This window comes from Schistocerca gregaria, chromosome X, assembly GCF_023897955.1.
Source record: "Schistocerca gregaria isolate iqSchGreg1 chromosome X, iqSchGreg1.2, whole genome shotgun sequence".
Lineage (NCBI taxonomy): Eukaryota > Metazoa > Arthropoda > Insecta > Orthoptera > Acrididae > Schistocerca > Schistocerca gregaria.
Window position 1 is genome coordinate 289,634,688 of NC_064931.1, and position 23,603 is coordinate 289,658,290.

The following is a 23,603-nucleotide window of genomic DNA, read 5'->3' on the forward strand; positions in this document are numbered from 1 at the left end:
TCAATCTTCCAACCGATATAGTCACAGGCCCAGGAGAAGCAGTGCAGGCGATGTCGTGCTGTTAGCAAAGGCTATTGCGTCAGCCATCTGCTGTCATAGCCAACTAACCCCAAATTTCGCCGCAGTGCCCTAACGGATACATTCGTCGTACGTCCAACATTGATTTCTGCGGCTATTTCAAGCATTGTTGCTTGTCTGTTACCACTGACAACTCTATGCAAATGCCCTGCTCTCAGTCGTTAAGTGAAAGCTGTCTGCCACTACGATGTCTGTGGTGAGAGGTAATGCCTGAAATTTGGTATTCTCGACACATTCTTGACACGGTCGATCTCTGAATGTTGAATTCCCTAACGATTTCCGATTTGAAAAGTCCCCATAGTGCGGCGACAATCACGTCGGAAGCCTTTTTACGTTTATCACATGAGTGCAACTGACAGCTCCGGTAATGCACTGCCTTTTGTACCTTGTTTACGCGATGCTGCCGTCATCTGCACATGTGCATATCTGTATCCCACGACTTTTGTCACATCAGTGTATACAGGGTGTTACAAAAAGGTACGGCCAAACTTTCAGGAAAAATTCCTCACACACACAAAGAAAGAAAATATGTTATGTGGACATGTGTCCGGAAACGCTAACTTACCATGTTAGAGCTCATTTTATAACTTCTCTTCAAATCACATTAATCATCGAATGGAAACACACAGCAACAGAATGTACCAGAGTGACTTCAAACACTTTGTTACAGGAAACGTTCAAAATGTCCTCCGTTAGCGAGGATACATGTATCCACTCTCCGTCGCATGGAATCCCTGATGCGCTGATGCAGCCCTGGGGAATGGCGTATTTTATCACAGTCGTCCACAATACGAGCACGAAGAGTCTCTAAATTTGGTACCGGGGTTGCGTAGGCAAGAGCTTTCAAATTCCCCCATAAATGAAAGTCAAGAGGTTTGAGGTCAGGAGAGCGTGGAGGCCATGGAATTGGTCCGCCTCTACCAATCCATCGGTCACCGAATCTGTTGTTGACAAGCGTACGAACACTTCGACTGAAATGTGCAAGAGCTCCATAGCGCATGAACCACATGTTGTGTCGTACTTGTAAAAGCACATGTTCTAGCAGCACAGGTAGAGTATCCCGTATGAAATCATGATAACGTGCTCCATTGATCGTAGGTGGACGAAACTAAAATGAGCTCTAACATGGAAATTAAGCGTTGCAGGACACATGTTCACATAATATCTTTTCTTTATATGTGTGTGAGGAATGTTTCCTGAAAGTTTGGCCGTACCTTTTTGTAAGGCCCTGTATATCTTGCCATATGTTGGGATTATTCAAATGGTTATATGAGCTCAGTTGTCAGGACGAAGTTGTGTTCTGCTCTTTCATGTTAACAAGCTAGTTTTGATTTGACAGGTGGTTCTCTCCGTCTGTGTGACATGAGTATTTCATGTGGACGAAGTTTTGCCAGTTCCATGATTAAGTGAGTTTAAACTGCATGGATGATTACGAATCTGATATGAAGTGAGGATGCTCTATCTTAACCCTTAGGGGTATATATACCTACTATCAAGATGTGCCTAGCGAGCGTAAGATCACCATAGTTGTGACATCACATACACACTAAAAGAAACGACGCACCACGAAGGAGTTATCCGAATGGGATGGAAGTCGGTAGATGTGATGTACATGTACAGACAAACAGATGATTACAATTTCAGAAAAAAATGGATGATTTATTCAAGAGAAAGAGCTTCACACACTGATTAAGTCAATAACGCGTTGGTCCACCTCTGGACCCTACGTGAACAATTATTCAGCTTGACATTCATTGATAGAGTTGTTTACTGTCGTTCTGAGGAATATCGTGCCGAATTCTGTCCAATCGGTACGTTAAATCGTAAAAATTCCTAGCTGTTTGGGGGGCACTGCACATAGTGCTTCAAACTTTCTCCAGTGGGGAGAGATCCGGCGACCTTCGGGGACAAAGTGATGTTTGGCAATCTCGATGAGAAGCAGTAGAAATTCTCGTCTTGAGCTGGCGGGCTTTATCTTGCTGAAGTATAAGCCCAGGATGGCTTGCCGTGAAGGTAAACAGAACGGGGAGTAGAATATAGTCGACGTAATGTTGTGCTTTAGGGGTGCCGCAGATGACAACCAAAGGAGTCCTGTTATGAAATGGCATCCCAGACCAACATTCTGGTTGTCGGATGGTTGGGCGGGCGACAGTCAGGTTGGTGTCCCAACAATGACTGAGGCGTCTCTGAACACGCCTTTGCTCGTTATATGGGCTCAGTTAGAAGCGGGACTCATCACTGAAGACAACTGTACTGCAGTTAATGAGAACCCAGGCCAAAGAGGTGCCTGGAGACGCCCCTGACACCAGTGGGTACCGACCTGAATGTCGCCCGCCGTATGGCCCAGCAACGAAGAGCAATGGTATAGGCTGGCATTTCTTTTCATAGCAGGACGCCTTTGGTTATCATCCACCGCATCCTTACAGCACAGTGGTACGTCTACGGTATTCTACGGCCTGCTTTGTATCGCTTCATGGCAAGCCATCCTGGGCTTACATTTCAACAAGATAATGCCCACCCCGCACTAGTTTGTACTGGTTGTCTTCATGCTTGCCGAACGCTGCCTTGGCTACCAAGGTCGCCTGTTCTCTCGCCAATTGAGAACGTTTGAGGTGTTGGGGACAGGACCCTTTAACCATATCTGGATTTTGACGATATAACACGCCAACTGGACAGAACTTGTCACAATATCTCTCAGGAGAACATCCAGTAACTATGCTAATGCCAAACGGAATAACTGCTTGCTCAAGAGCCTGATATGGACCAACCCGTCATTTACTTGCTCCGGTAGTAAAGCTCTTACTCTTGAATCAAATATTTCTGAAATTTTAATCGTCCATCTATGTACATCATATTTATCGATTTCCGTCCAATTCGGGTAATTTTTTCGTTAAGTCTCTTTCCTAGAGTGTTTTCACCTTTAATGTTCTGAACTGTTTCCTGCTCATTATCTGTCCTACGTCAAAGTGAGTATGTATCTATTGCTGTCTGTGCACTTTATGTGAAATGTTTTGGAGAACTTGGTAGTCTGTAAGAAAATGACTATGTGCATGTGAAATAAAAGTGAATTGATTGACTAGAGCAATACTAATATATCACGGGAACAATAATTGATGTTTAAGAGCACTTCGAATATAATAAACTTTCTTGAGACAGAAGAGCCGGCCGCAGTGACCAAGCGGTTCTAGGCGCTTCAGTCCGGAACCGCGCGACTGCTACGCTCGCAGGTTCGAATCCTGCATCGGGCATGGATGTGTGTGATGTCCTTAGGTTAGTTAGGTTTCAGTAGTTCTAAGTTCTAGGGGACTGATGACCACAGCAGTTGAGTCCCATAGAGCTCAGAGCCATTTGAACCATTTTTTTTTTTTTTGGAACAGGAAAGGAAATGACAAGCAGTGGTACATGGTACCCTCCGCCACCCACCGTACGATATCTATATAGAAGTAGATAAAGTTTTTTTTTTTTAATTTTACGATTGTCTCTCTGACTGTGGTGGTACCTAAGATTTACTTCAAAGCTTTGAAGTGAATAGCTTGATCATCTTGTTTGTGGCTGTACTGTAGCTGTTTGAGATGAATTTTTGTAATTATGTATTTCCACCAAGGTAGAGCACGGGCAGGGTGGTTTTATGATTTTTATGTCTTCTTATGGATTACTAAGGATTGTAATGATGATGACAGTTTCCCCTCAAATAGAGTTTGTTACTGTGTTATGTTTTTTGTAGTCCTTGATTAAAGGTTGACCGTACAGTGATTGCACTTGTTTCTGAGATTAGGATTTATGTTTACCAGTATTTTAAAGAACAGCACCGTGTCCGCAGGGATTGAAGGTGAGGTTTTATGTTCAGTGGTGTCAAAGAATAGTGCCCATAGTGAGAATACTGATGTTTTTCGCTGGTTCCAGGTTCATAGTTGCCTATTTGTTGTTTGAAATGAATTAAGGAGAGCACTGATGGTTGATTTACAACGAAGTATCATTCCTTATCGTTTGAATTAGAATATTATTCGAAGTTTGAGTCCGGTTTTAAGTTTAGAAGGGAACGTACTGAAACATTTTACACACTGTAAAGGGACACAATTTTAATATTAACAAATATAGAGAAACAAGTTAAATAAAATAATGCTACTCGCGAACTACTGGAGTGAGAACTTTGGATTGGAGGCATAAGAGATGAAACTGGAAAGTAAAGGTAAAACTATATTTTTCTCCTCCCTAAATTTTGGTAGCTTATGGATAACAATTTCAAAGAAGATGAGCCGAGCTGTAAAATATTCTTTCGACTAGTATGTTATATTAAATTTAGAGACTCTACGGAATTCTTTTCTTTCTTGTGGTATTCTTTTTCAGTATTGCAGTGGATTATAATGCTGTTACACTGACAGGGATTTCATATGTTCCTGATTGTTTTCTTACAATAATTTTTTTCTCTCTCGCAGAGAAGCAGTGTAGTATTGCAAATGCAGGATCGTCTACTTGTACAGTATGTCAGACCTGTTCTTACATTTTGTTTTGTACAGCTGTCCAAGAATGAATACATGTTACCGTTAATATTGGATTTTGATCAGTGGCCTATCTTTATCGTCATCTTCGTACTGACCACCTAGGATCACGGAACAACTTTAATTTCTCTTCTCTCCCTGCTGTGGTTTCCTGTTTTTTCTGTGCACCTTCTCTCCATGTTTTCTTTTTCTGTCCACATTTTTTCGGATTTCTTATTTCTTCTACATTGAGAGAAGAAAGTGCGCTATTATTAACAACATTTTATTTTATTATTAGCAAACTGTCTGATTAGTATGACTTAAATAATATATGTAATGTTGTTTATTTTGGTAGCTCATATGTTAGTTTTTGTCGAATGTTACGGTATACGTTGCTCTCTTAATGATGAGTACTTTTTGTGGACTGCTGATTGTACTGTGAACTCAAAGAGTGACAAGACTTAATGCCTCGGATCAAATGTCTTTTGTCCTCAAAGGTCGAGAAATCTATAAGTCTTTGCAGTATGTTATGATAAACTTTATTTTTGTAGATACTCATCGTGATGATAATGTTAAAAAGTGAATAACGAAATGGCCAGCTAGGCCACGTATTTATTTATTTGTACATATATATGCATCTTGTATTACAGAGTCAAAACAGTTGAGTAATATCAGAATGTTCTAATTAAGGGCCTATAATTTAGACTAGGAGTTACGTAAAGTGGTGGTGTAGATTAGTGAAGTTTGAGCCTGCGTCATGTAGTTAGAGAATTGACTGGTGAAGGATATTCTCCCAGAAACGAAATACTGTGATAGCACAAAGAGATCACGACTGGCTAAAATGTTGTGTGAAGAAGAGCAATGTGGAATTGTACCACAGTGTACCCTGTGATGAGAGTTTATCTCTGAGTGTATGTTTTTGTTTATTGTCAACTTTTTATTGCCCATGTTAAACCAGCACTTATTTTACATTGTGGACCTGATGATACACTACGCTCACTATTCCAGATGGAATATTTTGGGCTATATGTGACCCTTCATAGTAATTATAAACGTTTGCCCAATTCTGTACTGATTTTCTTGGTAAATATATTTACGTCGAGGAGGTGCGAGGGAGATGTTCACTGGGTGCTACTGTGGGGACACACATGAGGATGGGCCACATACTGGACGAGGTTGCCATCTATCCAAACTAAATAATGGGCATTCGCTATGAAGGACCATATCACTTGACGAGATATTAAGAAAGTAATTAATGGAACATCCTGAACAACATGAAGTATCGCTTTGACACAGCACTGTACCTGACAGCATGATACTCATGCATGACTATTATTGGACACACTTTCATGAGAGGGTGAGGTACTAACTGCCAGAAGGTTGACTCATTTACCAGTGAACTGTGATTTGCCGATGTCAGTCAAACTCAGTCAAATAGATTTACCATGGATTAAGCAGCAGTCATTTAAGACTGTAATCACAGCCATACACTTGTCTGGACTCCAAATTAAGGCTCCCCTCGTCAACCGCAACCAACTTCTGCCCTGCCCTCGATAAAGTTAACAATCTCTTGCAACCAGAGTCAGTCACATCTTTTATTATAAAACTGCCTTCCAAAGTTCCACGTGAGCGTGAGTATGTTCTAACAGTACAATAAACTGCGGGACAAACAACAAATGCTTCCTCTGTACAGCCAACTGCAAGAAAACGTGTTAGGATATTATGTGATTAGGTAGTACATTCAGAAGGACAACTTCACGAATTACTGCTTCTAGCATCTTACTGCCATTCTCTTTCACGAATTTTATTTTAAATTCGCCTTCCGTATTGTACATGTAATTGATACTAATGTGTGTCTTCTATAATTGGAATTATGTTCATTTTTATGTAGCCTTACTTTATGGTAATCATATTAGAATTTATGTAAAAGTAGGAGTCATTTATTAAAGCGTGTAGGATCCTACACTCATCTGAACGGTTTATTTAAAAAAAACTAAAATCGGCATGCCACTTTCCTCTGTGTATCAAGAATATTGTTTAGTAACTAAAGATTCATTTAGTTGAGGTGACTTTTTAGCAGCTTATGTATTCACGGTTTTCAATTACTTCAAGCCCAAAAAGGCCATTTTACATTATTGTGAATCATAGATAACCATTATGCTCATGTGGTATACATGTGAAAGGTTCGATCATTTTTGAAATTTCTTCTGCTGATCGCCCTCCTATAACATTCCAAAGGGTAATATTTAATATGTGGGAGTGTGATGAAAGCCGTCCGTTGAAAGTCACCTTTCAGTTTGTTCATTTTTTTAATTAAGTCGGTATTTTGAAAGTAACGTTGGCTTACAAATGGTTCAAATGGCTCTGAGCACTATGGGACTTACATCTGAGGTCATCAGTCCCCTCGACGTAGAACTACTTAAATCTAACTAACCTAAGGACATCACACACATCCATTCCCGAGGCAGGATTCTAACCTGCGACCGTAGTCGCAGCTCGGTTTCGGACTTAAGCGCCTAGAAGCGCTCGGTCACAGCGGCCGGCCGTTGGCTCACCAATCAAATGCCCGTGCAGTAGTGTTTGGTCGAAGCATGCCCCGTCGAAGGCTAGACAAAGGCATTCTGTTTTCTGCTTTCTGCATTCAGTTACCTACAGTTGGCGTTTCCTGTTGGTGGTCGTGCTGGATCTTCATGCATATCGGGGCTGTGTACTGAGTTTAGGTTACATTTCGATGGCCATTCCCACGCTCTAAACTACACGAATTAAGGTGAGGTCGTGGCAGTGCTTGCGCAACTTGGCTTAATATTATGTTTGCAACACTTTCACGATTATTGATCTACCTTCAGTCGTCTCCAGACAACTTCCGTTGTTCATGGAGAGATCGCGGAACAGTATCGGCATTTCCATTGTCGATGCATGAGATTGAAGTATGGCTTTCGTTACATCCCCACTGTTTTAATACTGCTCCGAGTATTCTAGAGCATATGGACTTATTTTTATCTGATTCTCTTATGTCATGGAATCATATACCACGTGCTTCATCGTATGACTAATGTAATTTTGTGTTTGCCATTGTTAATTGAGTTACCTACTAGTAATCAGAAATTTCACGAAAGCACTTTCGATTTATTTTCGTCCCATCTTCTTGAATAAAATTTGCACAGTTTTTTAATTGTTCACATATGCTCTTAGTTTTTCACGAGACAGTATTTTATCTGAGAATAACTTATTAAGTGCATTCTAACTTCCGCGAAATCATCAGTCCAGAAAGAACTGCAACCAGCAGAGGCATTTTTAACTCTTTGCATGCCTTTACTACAGCCAGCGAGGTAGTTCAGTGTCTTTGGAGTCTTAGTGCTGTTTCAGATAACGATTGACGTATCCAGAACGAAATTTTCACTCTGCAGCGGAGTGTACACTGATATCAAACTTCGTAGGAGATTAAAATTGTGCTGGACCGCGACTCGTAGTCGGCACCGTTGTTTTTTGCGGGGAAGTACTCTACCGACTAAGCTGTCCAAATACTTCCTAGGAGGTTGGAAGGCAGGAGACGAGGTGCTGGCGGAAGTAAAGCTGTGAGGACGGGACGTGAGTCGTGCTTGGGTAACTCAGTCGTAAGTCGCAGCCTAGCGCTCAGCCCGCGTGGAGATGCGCTGCGGCGCTCCGTGTTGTAGCTGACTGGTTACGTAAGCAAGTGTTACGATACGTGTGTATTGCGTTCGTTGAGCAGCCACAGAACTATTAGGTACAGATACTTATTGCTCATTGTCTTCGTCGTCGTTGTGTATTGTTTGTGAATCGGAGGTTCCGCTTCGTACCCCTAAATAATGTCCATGAATTTGACCAAGAAAAATAATTTGAGGTTCGCTTTCAACAAGAATATAAGACATATGGAACCTATAGCTTAGGAAATTCACGACTGGCTGCATCAAAATTTCGATATTTCTGATTAAAATGCTAAGTTCATTTAAATCGATAGTGAGAATTGTGCTTTTGCTGGATTTAATAGTTCTGTTGTGTTAGATAGAATATTACTTAAAACCCAGGCCAAGTTTGAATTCTGTCATCATGATGATTCAGAGAGTACCATCGATATAAGTAACAGTTAACTGAAAACTGTCAAGCTGCTAAATCTTCCCCCAGAGGTAGACAAAGACTTCATACAGGTACTTTCCACTTACAGACAAGTACCGAATTCAAAAGATGGTCTACTAGATAGAAACTTCAGTACTACAACGGGATTAGATCAGTACGAATGGTTGCTACTTTCGATATCCCGCCCCCCTTCTTGTGGGCGGTTGCAAGGCACACACAATATATGGTGGGAAAACTCCCACATGTCCCATGTGTTATAAACAAGGACATCTTCGAGAAAACTGGCCAGAGAGCGTGTTTATTTTACAAAATAATCTGCAACAGCGGACAAGATTGTACGTGAGGCGCAAGAACTGATTACTTTAAGTATTGCGACGGGCAACACCAAAAATACAGAGTCCACTGACCAGCCCCTAGTTAAGTTGAAGAGGAATTTCCACCCTTGAACAAGAGACCAGCAACAAATGAAATACGCAAAGAATCAAATAACAATGAAAAGGCTGAAACAGGTGAAGACCAGTTTGCAGATATTGTTTAGGAAAACAGAGTGTCCATGAGATTTCAATTCAAAAGCAATAAAACGAAACGGACTCGGAAAATTGAAGTAGTCCTTGTTCTCATCGAAATCAGAATAATAACGCACGGTCATTAGAAAAGGGCAGTACAAGCTTCGAAGAAGACCCTGAAGATAAATCGGCACAGGAAACAAAGCCTGAAAACGCTGCTGTAATACAGATTGGGATAGAAAAACACGCGGACAGAAATATTCTTCAATCCCGACAACCATACGTGGCGAGCCCCGTGAGCCGTCTACAGCAGGAAAGTGAACAGCCATTGCAAGAAACAACATGCCAGACAGCGATACAGCAAAAGCTGTGTGAAACCACAAAAGCTGTGAATAGAACATGTAAACGGGAAAGTAAGGTAGAATCAGAGCTCGAACAGAAAGGTTTAGGTGTTCGTTTTTCCCGCTCGCTGTTCGGGAGTGGAATAGTAGAGAGATAGTATGATTGTGGTTCGATGAACCCTCTGCCAAGCACTTAAATGTGAATTGCAGAGTAGTCATGTAGATGTAGAAGATGTGCGGAAACAGCTGTCAGTGTCACCAAGCGATCTGCAAAGCACACAGTTAAGACAGCAGAGGGAAGTATTACCAACGAAAACGCTATAAAATCTCAAGGTGTTGACAAGACACCGAGAGTGAAAGCCAAACAGAATCTAAATGTGACACGTCAGAAAAATTAGAAAAAGGCAGAAAGAGAATACCGAGACGACGAGAAAAGAGAAATGGACAGTGAACCTCCTGGAAACGAATCCTGAGAGGACAGTTAAGTAGCGGACTATGAATGGACACGGAAACTGACAAATAGCTTGCAGTGGACAACAGTAGAGCGCTTACTCTACTCACGCTAAATGCCTGCGGAATAAGAAGTGAAAAAGTTGAGAGTTCTGAGGAAATTCTTAAAGAAACAATGAAGTGGACGTTGCCGTCCTTTGGGAAGTAGCTTGCGAAGGGACGAACCTACAACAGCAACAGAATGTTTAGAACGATGTCGACTACAGCGGTAGGGTTTGCTCATTTTAACTAGAATGGGCGTGGAATTCGAGAACTTAGAAAAGCAACCGGATGGACACGTTATCAAAGCCAAACTAAATGAAGTAAAACAATATTAAACTTTTATGCCCCACCAGGCACGAACAACAACTGGTAGAGAAAAGTTTTTAGTGAAACTATTAGACATGCAAAAGGAGACGCAATAATGAGAGGAGACTTTGATTGTGTTGAGAGATCGGCAGACACAATAGGATCGACCTCTATTTGCGGCCCCTTAAATAAAGTGATTGGAGGACTAAAACTGATAAACGTCGTAGATCGACTGGCTATTACGCGATCCCACTATACGTACCTATCTCCACTGTCAGTCTCGAGACGGTACAGACTTTATAAAACAGGAATAGATGTACAGGACTATGAAGTAATCCCCGGCAGCTTCTAGAACCATCATGCAACTGTCGTTAAAATAGGTTCACCCCGATCGAGCGTAATGGGAAAGGTGTACCGGAAGCTTAAACGCAACCTGCTCGACGATGAATGGGAAAAAAACAAAATTCTGCGAATATTATCGAACGTAGGTTCATTGGAACCGGTTCTTTAATAGCGTTCTTGAATGGTGGGATAAACTGGTGAAATCTGGAATTCGAAAACCGTTCAGAAACGTACCGTGCAGACTCAGTGACACTAGAAATAAAAACATCGAACTCATGTGATTTTCGAGAACACCAATAGAAACTAAAAACGGCGAAGATCTGCCCCACGATTTGAAGACATTCAAAATTATCCTAGATCTATGGGAAACCGAACTCTAAGGCAAAATAGTCACTTGCAAAGATAAGGGTTACATTCCAGACGAATATTCGGGCAATTACCACTTGAGTAGAGATCGAAACGGTGCAGACAGATTTATCGGAAATCTAACGTCTTCTGACGGGAACAACACCGCTAATACTGAAGATATTAAGGACCATTTCGCAGATTATTCGCAGAACAGCCGCCAGATCCTACGAAGACAGTGAGTTTACTACAACACTGCATGACTCCCCTCACAAACGAACATGACACTATGCTGATAGAGTCCATATCCGAAGAAGAAACTTAAGACATCACAAAAGCACTTACACCACGCTATAGGCGTCGGGGCATTGACGGCACGGCGTATGACTTTTACAAAGTATTCTGGTCAGTTATCAAAGCGGAATTCACGGAGCTCATGAAACAGGAAGAAAGTGTGGGTCAAATATATTCAGAAAATGAACCAGGAATTACAGTCTTTGCACACAAAACTTCGAAACCAAGAAGAATAACTTATCATAGGCCAAGAATTTCGTTATATGCCAACTTAAAAATAATGGCGTGCATAATAGCAGGAAGACCAAAAGAGAATCTTCCAGATATAATCGGGCCTAACCAGACGTTTATTGTTCCCAACAAGATCACTGATGGACATTGCTCTCAGAGACACGACCTTCTTCTCATGGATGTACCAAACATAAACAATAGGATCGTTGAACATCGACATAGAAGATGCCTTTGATGAAGTCAGTTGCCAGTACCTATAGAATGTGTTGCAGCGCTATAACTTTCCACGGGCCACAGTAGGTCTGCTAGTACCAGACCGAATCCAATGGTTTCCAAAATACAAATAAACGGCCACTTCAAGGGAGTAGTCTCAATTCCGATGAATTGAGAATACTCCCTTGAAGTAGCCGTTTACTTTTATTTTGGATACCACTGGATTCCTGTCTGGTACTGACCAGCATGTCACAGCTGTGACTTTTTAAGATTTTGTTGCGTGCTACCTCCAGACTGGCGATCCTCATGAACAATTTAGAGAATCGACGAGGTTCCGTCGATTAACAGTTCCTTCAGCAATATTCGTGCAGTTACGCGGCATAGTGGTGTCGCGTACGTCGCAAAAGGCACTGACCGACGCACGAAAGTACTTTCGTTGCCTCGCGCTATTACATAGAGAAACTTGTCATTCCGTGAAAAGTTGATATCAGTGGAATCACATCTTTCATGTTCCGCTAAGCATAGTTGAGAGGTGCTCAAACTTTTACAGCTTTCCAGGCAGTGGCCGTATCGCACTTCACGTGTTACGTAAATTATGTGTCTGATGTAAGTGGAAGATCAGATCGGTAGGCCCCTTTAATAGCTGTATACTTTCGACAAAGCTAACAAATATCGGCCAAAGTAGCAGCACAGTTGTGTTTACATATGGAAAAGCTTCAAACTAGGTTCTACTTAGTTCTATTACATGTGGGATAGTGTCAGCTACAAGAGACTGACAAGTGAATACAAATGACATTATTTCCCCTCTGCTGCTAATCGTTTCGCATTGAGAATTATTTTTGGTGGGAACTTTACAACAATTATCACTGACACTGATATTTCTCCTTATCATTCAGTCACAGACGATTACTACTACTACTACTACTACTACTACTACTAATTGCCGGCCGGTGTGGCCGAGCGGTTCTAGGCGCTTCAGTCTGGAACCACTCGACCGCTACGGTCGCAGGTTCGAATCCTGCCTCGGGCATTGATGTGTGTGATGTCCTTAGGTTGGTTAGGTTTAAGTAGTTCTAGGGGATTTATGACCTCAGATGTTAAGTCCCATAGTGCTCTGAGCCATTTGAACTACTACTGCTACTACTACTACTACTACTACTACTACTACTACTAATAATAATAATAATAATAATAATAATACAATAAACAGTGCATATGCTGGATATGGATGTCTGCAAGTTGTGAACTGAAACTAGAGGTCTTTGGTTACAAATAATAGTACACTATGGAAATTAACGTATTACAGCCGTGTGTGGTAATGTCAGTTCCTTGGCGGGCAGTCTCTATGAGCCAGACATCCACCTAGGCCAAAGCCAAAACTCCTCCAATTCAATGTTTCATCAGGTTAAGAAGTGTTAGACGAGTGAGCCTTAAAAAAAGACGAAGAGTTACTACTGACATTATTAAAATGATTGATAATGGGAATCGGGGTTTCAGATGACAACTGGCGAAAACTACAAGACAGCGAGCTACTGTCGTTGCAGCAGAGACGGCAGTGATTTGCACGCTCGTGCTCTTCCGCCTGCATTGATGGTCGTCGCATCACGAGCCGTGACACAAAAATGAGGAAAGACCCAGCAACTTGGGGATGGGTGCAGATTATTCAAAAAATTCAAAAACTTATGGTAAACTCGTCCAATCTTGCTTCGAATAGACGGAGTATCTCTAGTTAAATCAATGTCTTCAGTTCAGTAACAAAATTCAGTTGAAGTATGACTTAGTAGTTATGATGCCACATTCGTTACATTCAGAACGCTCTTCGCGATGCAAGAAGAGGCCATGACAATGTATAATGCCCCACACAATACCAAGCTACAATGTCGTCGTTTCGCTGGGAGACTGGATGGAAGTAGCGACCGTCGAGTCGTCTGTTTAACCGCCGAAGGTTATTTTCACTTGGTTCCAGTCACTCTGTCCCACATACCCGAAATCGTATTCACCAATAACCTAAATAATTGCAGAGGAATCTCACATGATGTCTATTCTTACCACAAGCCTGCTTAGCTGCTGCATCTGCGGTCTCGTTATCAAAAAATTTCCTCATATTCCAATATTTAACTCAAATACACGTCTTCACGCTCCTTCTGTACAGAAACTGTCCCGCATGTTCTGATTGAGATTCTTTGCAGGGTACATTCTCTGAATGATATGCAGGGTACACTACGAGTCTAAGCAGATGAGGAGGAGGAGGAGGAGGAGGAGGAGGAGGAGGAGATTAGTGTTTAATGTCCCGTCGACAACGAGGTCATTAGAGACGGAGCGCAAGCTCGGGTGAGGGAAGGATGGGGAAGGAAATCGGCCGTGCCCTTTCAAAGGAACCATCCCGGCATTTGCCTGAAGCGATTTAGGGAAATCACGGAAAACCCAAATCAGGATGGCCGGAGACGGGATTGAACCGTCGTCCTCCCGAATGCGAGCCCAGTGTGCTAACCACTGCGCCACCTCGCTCGGTGCAGATAAGGAAAGCAGTCGTCTGGGCACATTTTACGAACTTCAGAGCCATCAGAATCACATACAATTCGGCATTGACGATGCTGAATTATGGTGGTATGTGACTCTTTAGATCGTTGTCTGGGATGATAACGAAATAGTGAAGAGCTCTTTCTTGGATCCATCTGCGTAATCCACTGTGGATTCCCATATTCTTGTGGCCTCTGTGGAACGATTAATGGAATTCAGAAACTGACGTCTTTTTTTGCATTTTTTAATTGTTCGCGGTTCTTTTGCCCTCGCGAGCCGAAAGACAACTAGCTTCTCTCCTGATGGTCTGGCCCACAACCCTTGCAGTTCCGTTCGCCTGTTCTTGATTGCAATGCGACATTCACCGTTCCACCAGAGTGCAGGTGGCCCTCTAAGGCGTTCTAAGGCCTTTTGTACAGATTTTCTAGCGGGATAGTGGCTCTCGCTTGATACGATTCGCCCAGTTTTGGATGCGGTCTGAGTTCAAATCTCGCTAACTGGCTGTACAGCATCCGGTTCGCTTTGATGAATGACGCTTGTCACTATCTTTATTGTCGCCAACATCCTGCAAGCTTTCTATTCGCTTCATGGAACACTGTCATTTAGGTTAGATCAGAAACGAGTGCAGCAGCAGTATGGGAAAACTTGCTGAAGTCAGTTGTACGCAGCTAATGGAAACCTAATGTCTGCTTATGTGACTGGTTAGAAAAATGCTTATTCCTGAAGCATCCCAAAGTTTTTGCCCTCTCGACGCCAACAGCACCTGCTTCAGTATTTGAGTACATACCTGCAGCAGTGTATTTAATCAGTAACACAGAAAGCACACTTCGTAAAACTAGCTAATGACATAATGAAATAAATCCGTTGAATGGTATAATTTTGTAGGAATGCACTAGTAATTCACTAGATTACGTGTCGTATTTCGGAAGTTATGTTTTTAAATGGGAACAAATTTTACATTTTGATCTAGTATAAATTCATAAACCAGTGAAAGTAAACTCAAGATACTTGGGAAATGAATATCGTGAATTTACATAGAGTTTTATTCACTTACATTTATTTTACAGTGAGGGTAGTGATATCAGCAGGAGCATGAATTTATGCACAGATCACCTTACCAGTAATTTCCATCTCTTCTCTATCCTACTCTAGCTAAATTGCACTCCTGCGGTAGTGCACATTCGGTTATACAGCTGTGGGATAGCTGTTGGCATATACAGGGTAGAGAAAAACAGTGTAAAGTCAGTAGGGTACGGTACGCAGATTCTAACAATTTTTTCTAGGTAAACATGGGGCGAAAAGTCACTGTTGTGGAGCTACGGTCATAAAACGACAGCCCATCATCGCCGAGCGCTCAAGTGTCTTAAACTTGCAGCAGCTGAGACTTGTTATGGCAAAAATCTCAGTTAGTAACTGGATCAGCTGATAATTGAGTCATCCGACCATCCAAAGCTAGGATAATTCCTATCCATGGTTGATTATGTTAGACGTGAATTTTCTGTAATGCTTAGTGGGCTACGTTCGACTATTAAATCAACTGTGCTGAAAGTACTCTAATGCCATTAATTTGATAGCATAAGTTGTACTACAGAAACAGCACAGCAATAACAGACGAATGTGGTGCATTATTAATAATGAAATCTGAAGGGCACATTTTAATTTTTCTAACGTACAGAGAAAATGAACGAACTTTTGTTCGCAACAAGGACAGTAAATAAGTGAACTGAACCAATAAAATGTGGAAGAAGGAAACAAATTAGATTTGAATACTTCTTTTCTTAAAACACATTACAGCAAATTTATACAACATTCCTGTCTCCAATGTCGCCATTGATACCATAGAAGAAATGTCTGACTCATCTTCTCGAAAAGTCCTGACATATTGCGAATGATTGTCGTGGCTTCAAAAACTCATGATACTACTTTCTCATGTGTGCTGCCTGGTTTGTGATGGATGTGGTATTCCACAAACCACGCACCACGAAGTCCAGTAGTGAAAAATCTGGTGATCTGGGAGACCAAACTCAAACTATTGCGCCCAACCCACCTTCGCTCTCAAACACTTATCTATAAACGGTATAGTTGCCATAGTGGAATGCGGTGGATCTCCGTTCTTTAACGCATTTGAGAAGGGACGTCTTCCAGCAGCATGAACTGTTAATACATGCGTTGATGGTGGGAGAGGTAAAGTGAAAGGTCCAATCAAGTTGTCACTGAATTTCTCCCAAGGTATTCACTAAAAACCTTTTCTAGCAAATGTGTTCTTGAATGAAGTAAGGACTTCCGTATGTTTACTGCTGTCAGCCATGCAAGTTCGAGCGTGCTTCCTCACCAAAAATAGCCTCTTCCCTAAATAGGATGAAGTAGGGAAAAGTCACTCTGTTTTGACAATGGCGCTGCCTTAAAGCCTATGTACAAGTATATGATTGTATTGGATAACCTAGTTTTAAGGCTTGCGTGTCTAAGAAAAGAGAACTTTTTAATGGGGTATTTCAGGATCGTGAAATACTAATGACAAACTCCTTACAGAGAGGTATAAATTTTGTGCTTAAATTATACGGACAAACTTCAGGTGGTGATTTCGAATGGGAAAAGAAACAAAGTAACTTACGATATCTGTAATATCAAAATATTTCCATTACTTTCTACGCTGTTTCCTCTGTCTTCAGAAACAATTTTGACCTGATTACGTCGTCCTTTTTCAGATTGCCGCAGAGATGGTGATTCACGAATGGAGTGAAGCATTACGCGGTATTCGGGTACAAAGTCCAGAAGTGAATCTGAAGTGCAGACCAGCTGGGAGATTAAAACTATGTCCCTGAGCAATTCTCGAAGGTGTGAGAGCCGTCTCCAGCACAGTTTTAATGTGCCAGCTAGTTTCAAAAATACTAGCGAAATTGTGTGTACTGCATTAAATCATTTCCAGAATTACATGTTGAACGTTTTTATAAAAACTGTACAAAATAGGAACAACAGTTGACAATGGATCGTGCTTTCGATACTTAAAATGCTGGAACCAATGACAGAATTCCATCCTCTGAATATGCAATCATAGCAAATAACAATAGGCCTGAACCCAAACGTTCATTAAGTGCTCCCAAGCAACATTATTTGCACACATACGAAGCCGAAGATTTAAGGCATAGAAATGCAAAACCCACGTAATCGTTACACTGTGCTCTAAATCATCACTTGATCTGTTCAGAACTGTAACCGAGTTGCCCCGAAGATGACATTGTCTCTGCCAATCTTCCAATCCTAGGCCAGTTCTCTTTCCCTTTACTACTCACTGTACACATACGCGTGAAGAACCGCTTTTATACACAGGCTGGACGGTGTGTCAAACCAACAGAGTGTGGCTCACCTCTCCGGCTAGCAAGCTATCGCGTTCCGTGTGAAGCTATACGAGTAGGTCGAATAAACTCCGAACTCCACTCAGTTTCAACAGCTCTTAAAGCTCGCTTATTCCGTTTCCTTTACACTGAAATGGCATGAACACAAAGTAACTAATATTTTAAAATTAAATTTTTTGCTCTACAAGGGAGATTGTTTTGAAATTCGCTGTGCCTGGCATGAATATGTGGAATTCACCCGTTCGAGGACGTGCGGCCCAAGAAGTTTCTAACTCTTAGGAAGTTTCAGAATCTCATCCTCCACTAGTTAATGAAAGATTCATTCTAGAAGTTTCTTGCTGTGGCTAAGCCTCTTTTTAATAATTGCTAGTCTGGTGAGGTATGCAGGAGAGTTTCTGCAAATGTTAGAATGTAGTAGAGGTACCGCCAGAAAGAAATCTGAATAGTGCTTTCATAGCTCATTCGGTAAGACTATTGACCGTAAAAGGCAATGTCCCGAGGTTCGGGCCCTCGTCAGGCAAACAGTTTTAATCTCCAAGGAAGATTTGCCGCCAATCTACACTGCGAAACTTAAGGACGAGGTAGATGAAATAACGTAATACGTTAACTACTGGATGGCAATGATAATGTGCAGAATAATGTTGCCAACGGTCTCCCAGTCGTACGAAGAAACTTTGACGTCACATGGCGCGAGATGGCCATGACTTTAACGCCAAGTGGAGTCGGCCCCCAAGAAGACGCAATTGAAGGAACGGGAAAGGGAAGTATCAGTCAGCTGGTCCTTACTGTGCACTATGCATTGTGTGGTATTCTTCGTTCCGTAGACAAAATCTGGATGACTTGACACGGGGAAGAACCCTCGGGGAACTGGAAGAGAGACGAAGTATGACTAGTGCAACACAGGAGTTTGGCATTGGTCACAGAATAGTTTCACGTGCATGGGGAGTGTTCCGAAACAAAGGCACTGCTGTCCGAAGGAGCGCTGGTGGTTGATCACGGTCAACTATAGCAACAGATGTCGGCTACAGGCAAGAATGGATCTACTTCCAAATGTGGGTGCAATGGCGACCACATTTAACAGGACTCCCAGCACGCAATCTTACGGTCAACAGTGGCAAGGGTGTGGTACAGCTGCCCGACGACCAGTAACTTGTGTTTTGATGACACCCGGACATCGTCGACACAGTTTACATGGTGCCAAGAGCACAGGGACTAGACCAAGGAGGAGGTGGGTCCTATAATCATCTCGGATAAGAGCAGATACCGTCTGAGTAGTGATTCTGGACGTACCCTCATATAAGGTGGGAACATGCAGTGTACCCAGGAATATAGTCGAACATGATCGTTTTGGTTGCACAGGTGCTATGGTGTGAGAGAGAAGGTTGCATGACTGTACTAAACTCCAGATCTTTGAATAGGGCACACACACCAGTTAACGTTATGGTGACACTGGTCCTTCACCATGGGCGGCTTTGCAGGGGTGCATTCAGTCCTGACTACATTTTCATGGGTAACAGTGCACGACCGCATCAAACAGCACAAGTGGAAAAGCTCTTGGAACGAGAGGATATTCGGCGAATGGACTGACATACTGTTGCCCTAAATTAAATTCCATCCACCAGTTGTCAACCACACTGCTGGAGTAATGGCACACCTTACCACAAAAACTCTTAACCAGCCTTGTGCTCAACATGGGAGCACTTTGCAGAGCATGCACTGTCATCTGCGGTGATCGCACATCCTATTAATAACCAATCCCCCTTTTTAATGTCCAGGGGACCATCATTAATCTCTAACTTCGGAATAATTATTGTCTTTGAACGAAAGTGCCATTTATGTTCGTGTTATTTCTTTCAGTTACCTTCTGTACAATACAGTAGCAGTTCTTTCTAAGTGTCGAAGTTTCATCAAACTATGTTAATTGTCAGGGACATGCTAAAGTTACTTTAGTGCTGATGTTTTTCACACCAGTGTAGCTTCGTTTGTTGTTTTCTTTGGGTATGCCTATCCTGAAGTATCCATTCGGAATCTGGGAATTTGTCCTCTTTGGCGGCACGTACATTGTCTTCTTGTTTCTGATAGGAGTAACAACACACACTTAACCAATCTGAAGGCAGAATGTGTAGACGTTCAAATTAAACACACTGCTGTTCATGAAAGAGCTGGTGGCGGGAGGGGGAATTTAATTTAACTTAAATTTTGCCATCTGTTATTAAAATATTCATTTCTGATAAAGGGGCTACAAAAGCTGATTGTTCGTTACTTGACAACGCATGTTCTGTGAATTTAACGAAGTACTGCGAGCAACAAAGCTGAGTATTCCTACGGAAGCAATAGCTCAGAATAAATGTACAGAATATTGCAGTGAAAAACATAGGCAGAGGATTAAGTTTTTTTAAATATTGATTTAGATACAGAAAAAAAGGTTTTAGAAAAAAGAAGTTTCATCTGAGAACTACTTAATTCAATTAATCATGTTCATTAAAGAAAACTGCTGGATGTATACAGGAGGAAAAACACGTAAAAGTAAATTTCATTTTGTGATGTTCATTAAAAGTTCTGTCATCAACCTGTAGCTTTCACTATCAGTACAGAAAGGACTCGTTCGCCTCATTCATTAACATTTCTCCTGAACCAGAGAAATCCTTTCAGCAAGAAAACAGGCACAAACTGGACAAATTACTGAAATTTCGAATTTAATCACATTTAAAAATGAAGATTTTTGCTGCAAAAATAACTTTTTGATGCGGACATAATTTACATTGTTTTGGCATCTGTATTTTCGTCGGGTTAACACATAGCTATAGCTTAACAATGAAAGCACATACCTGTGTCAGTGGTCAGCGGTAGCCACGTCGCAGGCCCCAGGAGCCGCAGCGGAGACCAGTTTGTTTCAGAGGGAAAAGAAAGTTTTTGTATCATCTCTATGAAGACCAGGAACGAGCATAGCTGAAAACAAAAATTAAACTACATTTCTATTTTGTAACTTTCGGGTAAGACTGGACAAGTCATTCAAATAGCAATAATTTATTAACATGGAAATATTAACACTCGTGAACAACTACTGAGAAGGCAGACAACTGGTTACAGTTACTCTAATTTTGTCCAACGAATTTTACATCTCACCTCCCACAGATTTCCTAAGTTTAATGTGTACTTTTGTAATTTTTCGTGGGAAAGAACTCTTGGCTGTTACCCAAATATATCTCGTAAGTACGAGCAGTGAGAAGTGACAATGACTTTACTTTTGTGTACACAGGCTGACAAGAAAAGGGAAGCAGCCGGAAGACATGGTCGGATGTCAGTTGTTACTAGGCTTCGTAGGGTATGTCAGGGTAGTGGAAGACGTCAAATGTTGTGTGACCGCCGAAGTACACGAAGATTTCGTGTCCACGTGAGAGTGTCTTGCAGCAACTGACAATTTGGAAGAGGCCTCACTGGGGATCTCCATTTGGCCGGCTGCTCGGATCGTGCAACATCCAGATTTGTGGGACATTCGGATGTGACAGCGGTCCGATATTGGAATACATGGGAACGTGAGGGCATGTATACTCGTCGTCAAGGTTCCGATCGACCACCACAAGGGAGCATCGCCGTTTTGTGCACCTACCACATCGTAACCCCTTTGCGTCCGCACTTGTCACTCGGAAACACGTAATTGGCTCCGGTCAACATTCTGTGTACCACGCACCATTGGTCGGAGATTAGTAACAGCCTGACTGTGGAATTACCGTCTCATCCGAAGGCTGTCGTTCACATCACAACACAAATAGCTGCGTTTGGAGTGGTGCTGTGGCCGGGAATCATGAATTGCTGCTGAACGTATTGAGCGACTAATCGTGGTTCTGCACTACCTCGAGCGACCGTTGTCGGTGACTGGTGGCGACCTGGGGGGAAGTCCCATTCTTCAAATCTTTTAGAAGGGCGCGGACTCTAGCCTCCGCCGGGGGAAGCGGCGCGAAACGTGTCAAGGCGCCTGAGACCGCGCGGCTGGATTATAAAGAGTAGCCAATCAGTCATACTAGGCAAATATCACAAATAAAATTTAACATATTTGAGACGAATATTGATTACAAAAACAAAATATTCGATTATGATTCACGGATACGGCATATTTAAGCTGTACAGATCTGCACCAATAATAGAAGTGTAAAACCGTCGTGTCTGGACACATTAATCTCTAAAACTACTGGACGAATTTTTATATACTTTTCGGACATTTAACCACCACGGCATAGTACATCAGAGAACCAAGAGATGGCACGGTTTTTTTAACTCAGTGACGGAATTAAAAACCAAATTCTTATCTTCACGAATATTAACAGAAAATTTACCTAGCTTGGATATACGGATTTACTGACTTCGCTTTGTGTATTAAAAACTTGACATTTCTTCCATTCTTTTGTTAGGTTTTATTCTTTTCTTTGCTAGGAAAGCAAATTTGTTAAGTTACCTTTGTAATTTGGGGGCTTCGTCATTTAGCCTACGCTTTGTTTAGAAATAAATATGCCTAGAAAACTGTCAAGTCTTTCTGAATACACCAGAACGGCTAAAAGACACAGGCCCATGTAGTCTCAAGAATCCAATGAAGCTCTTGAGGTGAGACTTTCTATGGCACTGGAACGTCAGGCATTAACTTGCCTTTGAAAATTCCTTCTAAAGCGAGGAGTGCTTTAACTCTGATCGAGATAATTGAGAATTACCTTGCTCCTCACAACCATTCACTCAGAGGATTGAAGTTACTTCTCTTCAATGTACCTTTATAGCAGCGGAAATTTAGACGAAGTGGCACATATCAGCGAAGTTTTAAACCCCAAATTCTACTTGCTTTTAATAACTAACAATTTCAGTTTGAACATGTACAGTTTCCAGTGAGCGTATGTTGTCCCGTAAGGCATAACGCCAGCCACTGCGTGTTGGGAGCGTGGACGTGACAGTTGCGTTTCGCATGGTTTCTTTCCCGATGCCTTCGATTACATCTACAGGCCCCAAAGCAGCCAAGGTGAATTTCCCCAATACCATAACACAGCCCCCACCGGCTGGGTTTTGTGGCACAGTGCGTCTTTTGAGCAGCCGTTCGCCTGGATGACGACGTATCTGTAAACGACTATCGACGTGGTACGAATTGTATGACCAACCACGTTTCCACTGATCCGCGGTCCGATCTCTACGCTCCCCCGTGCACTGTAGTCTTAACTGTCAATGACGTTGGATAAACAATGGAACACGTCTTCTTATGAACCCCATATGCAACGATGTGCGCTGAACAGTGTGCTCTGGAACATTTGTGCCTACACCAGAACTGTACTGTGTCGTCAGGTGTGCCACACATCGCCAACTACCCTACTTTCTAGAGCAGACAAGCCCCAGCCTCCCAGTCCAACACCTTGTTGCGATTTCTTGGTTTCTCTGTCCTTCGACCTCTTTCCATTGATAATTCGGGAGGACGACGGTTCAAACCCGCGTCGGGCCATCCTGATTTAGGTTTTCCGTGATTTTCCAATATTGATCGGGCAAATGTCGTGATGGTTCCTTTGGAAGGACATAGCCGATTTCCTGTCCCATCCTTCCCCAATACCAGCTTGTGCTAGGTCTCTAATGACCTCGTTGTCGAAGGGACATCGAACACTAATCTCCTCGTCAACCTCTTTTCATTGACACAACAGTAGCACCTTATCAGTATAGCAACTTCACCCTTTGCGAGACGCTCACTGCTCTTTCGGGAATGTCCGAAAAACTATACACCATGCGTTCATACACACATCAAAAAAAGTTTTCCATCACCCTAGTTACCAGAACTCCTGAAGATAGACGTTGACTGTGGATATTGTATCACAGACACAGTCACTCCGACTGTTCACAGATGTCGCTAAACCCGCCCAAATATGTAATCAACCATGCATGAGCAGCGCCTATGAGACGGAGAAGTTCCGACAGCCGATCAGTTCCAGTCATTCCACCAGGGGGGAGGTACACAGCTCGTATTGTCTGTAGTTCAATTCAACCATG

The 23,603-nt window shown here is 42.2% G+C and overlaps 1 protein-coding gene across 2 annotated transcripts in view; it reads right to left on the reverse strand.

Moving 5' to 3' along the window:
* The window catches only part of LOC126298752 (uncharacterized), an 86,716-nt gene that overhangs the window by 48,438 nt on the left and 14,675 nt on the right, over window positions 1-23,603 (reverse strand). For both annotated transcript variants that reach the window (XM_049990197.1, XM_049990198.1), the window contains exon 2: window positions 20,423-20,543. In XM_049990197.1, the coding sequence (XP_049846154.1) occupies window positions 20,423-20,543 (121 nt within the window). The remainder of the gene's footprint in view (window positions 1-20,422; window positions 20,544-23,603) is intronic.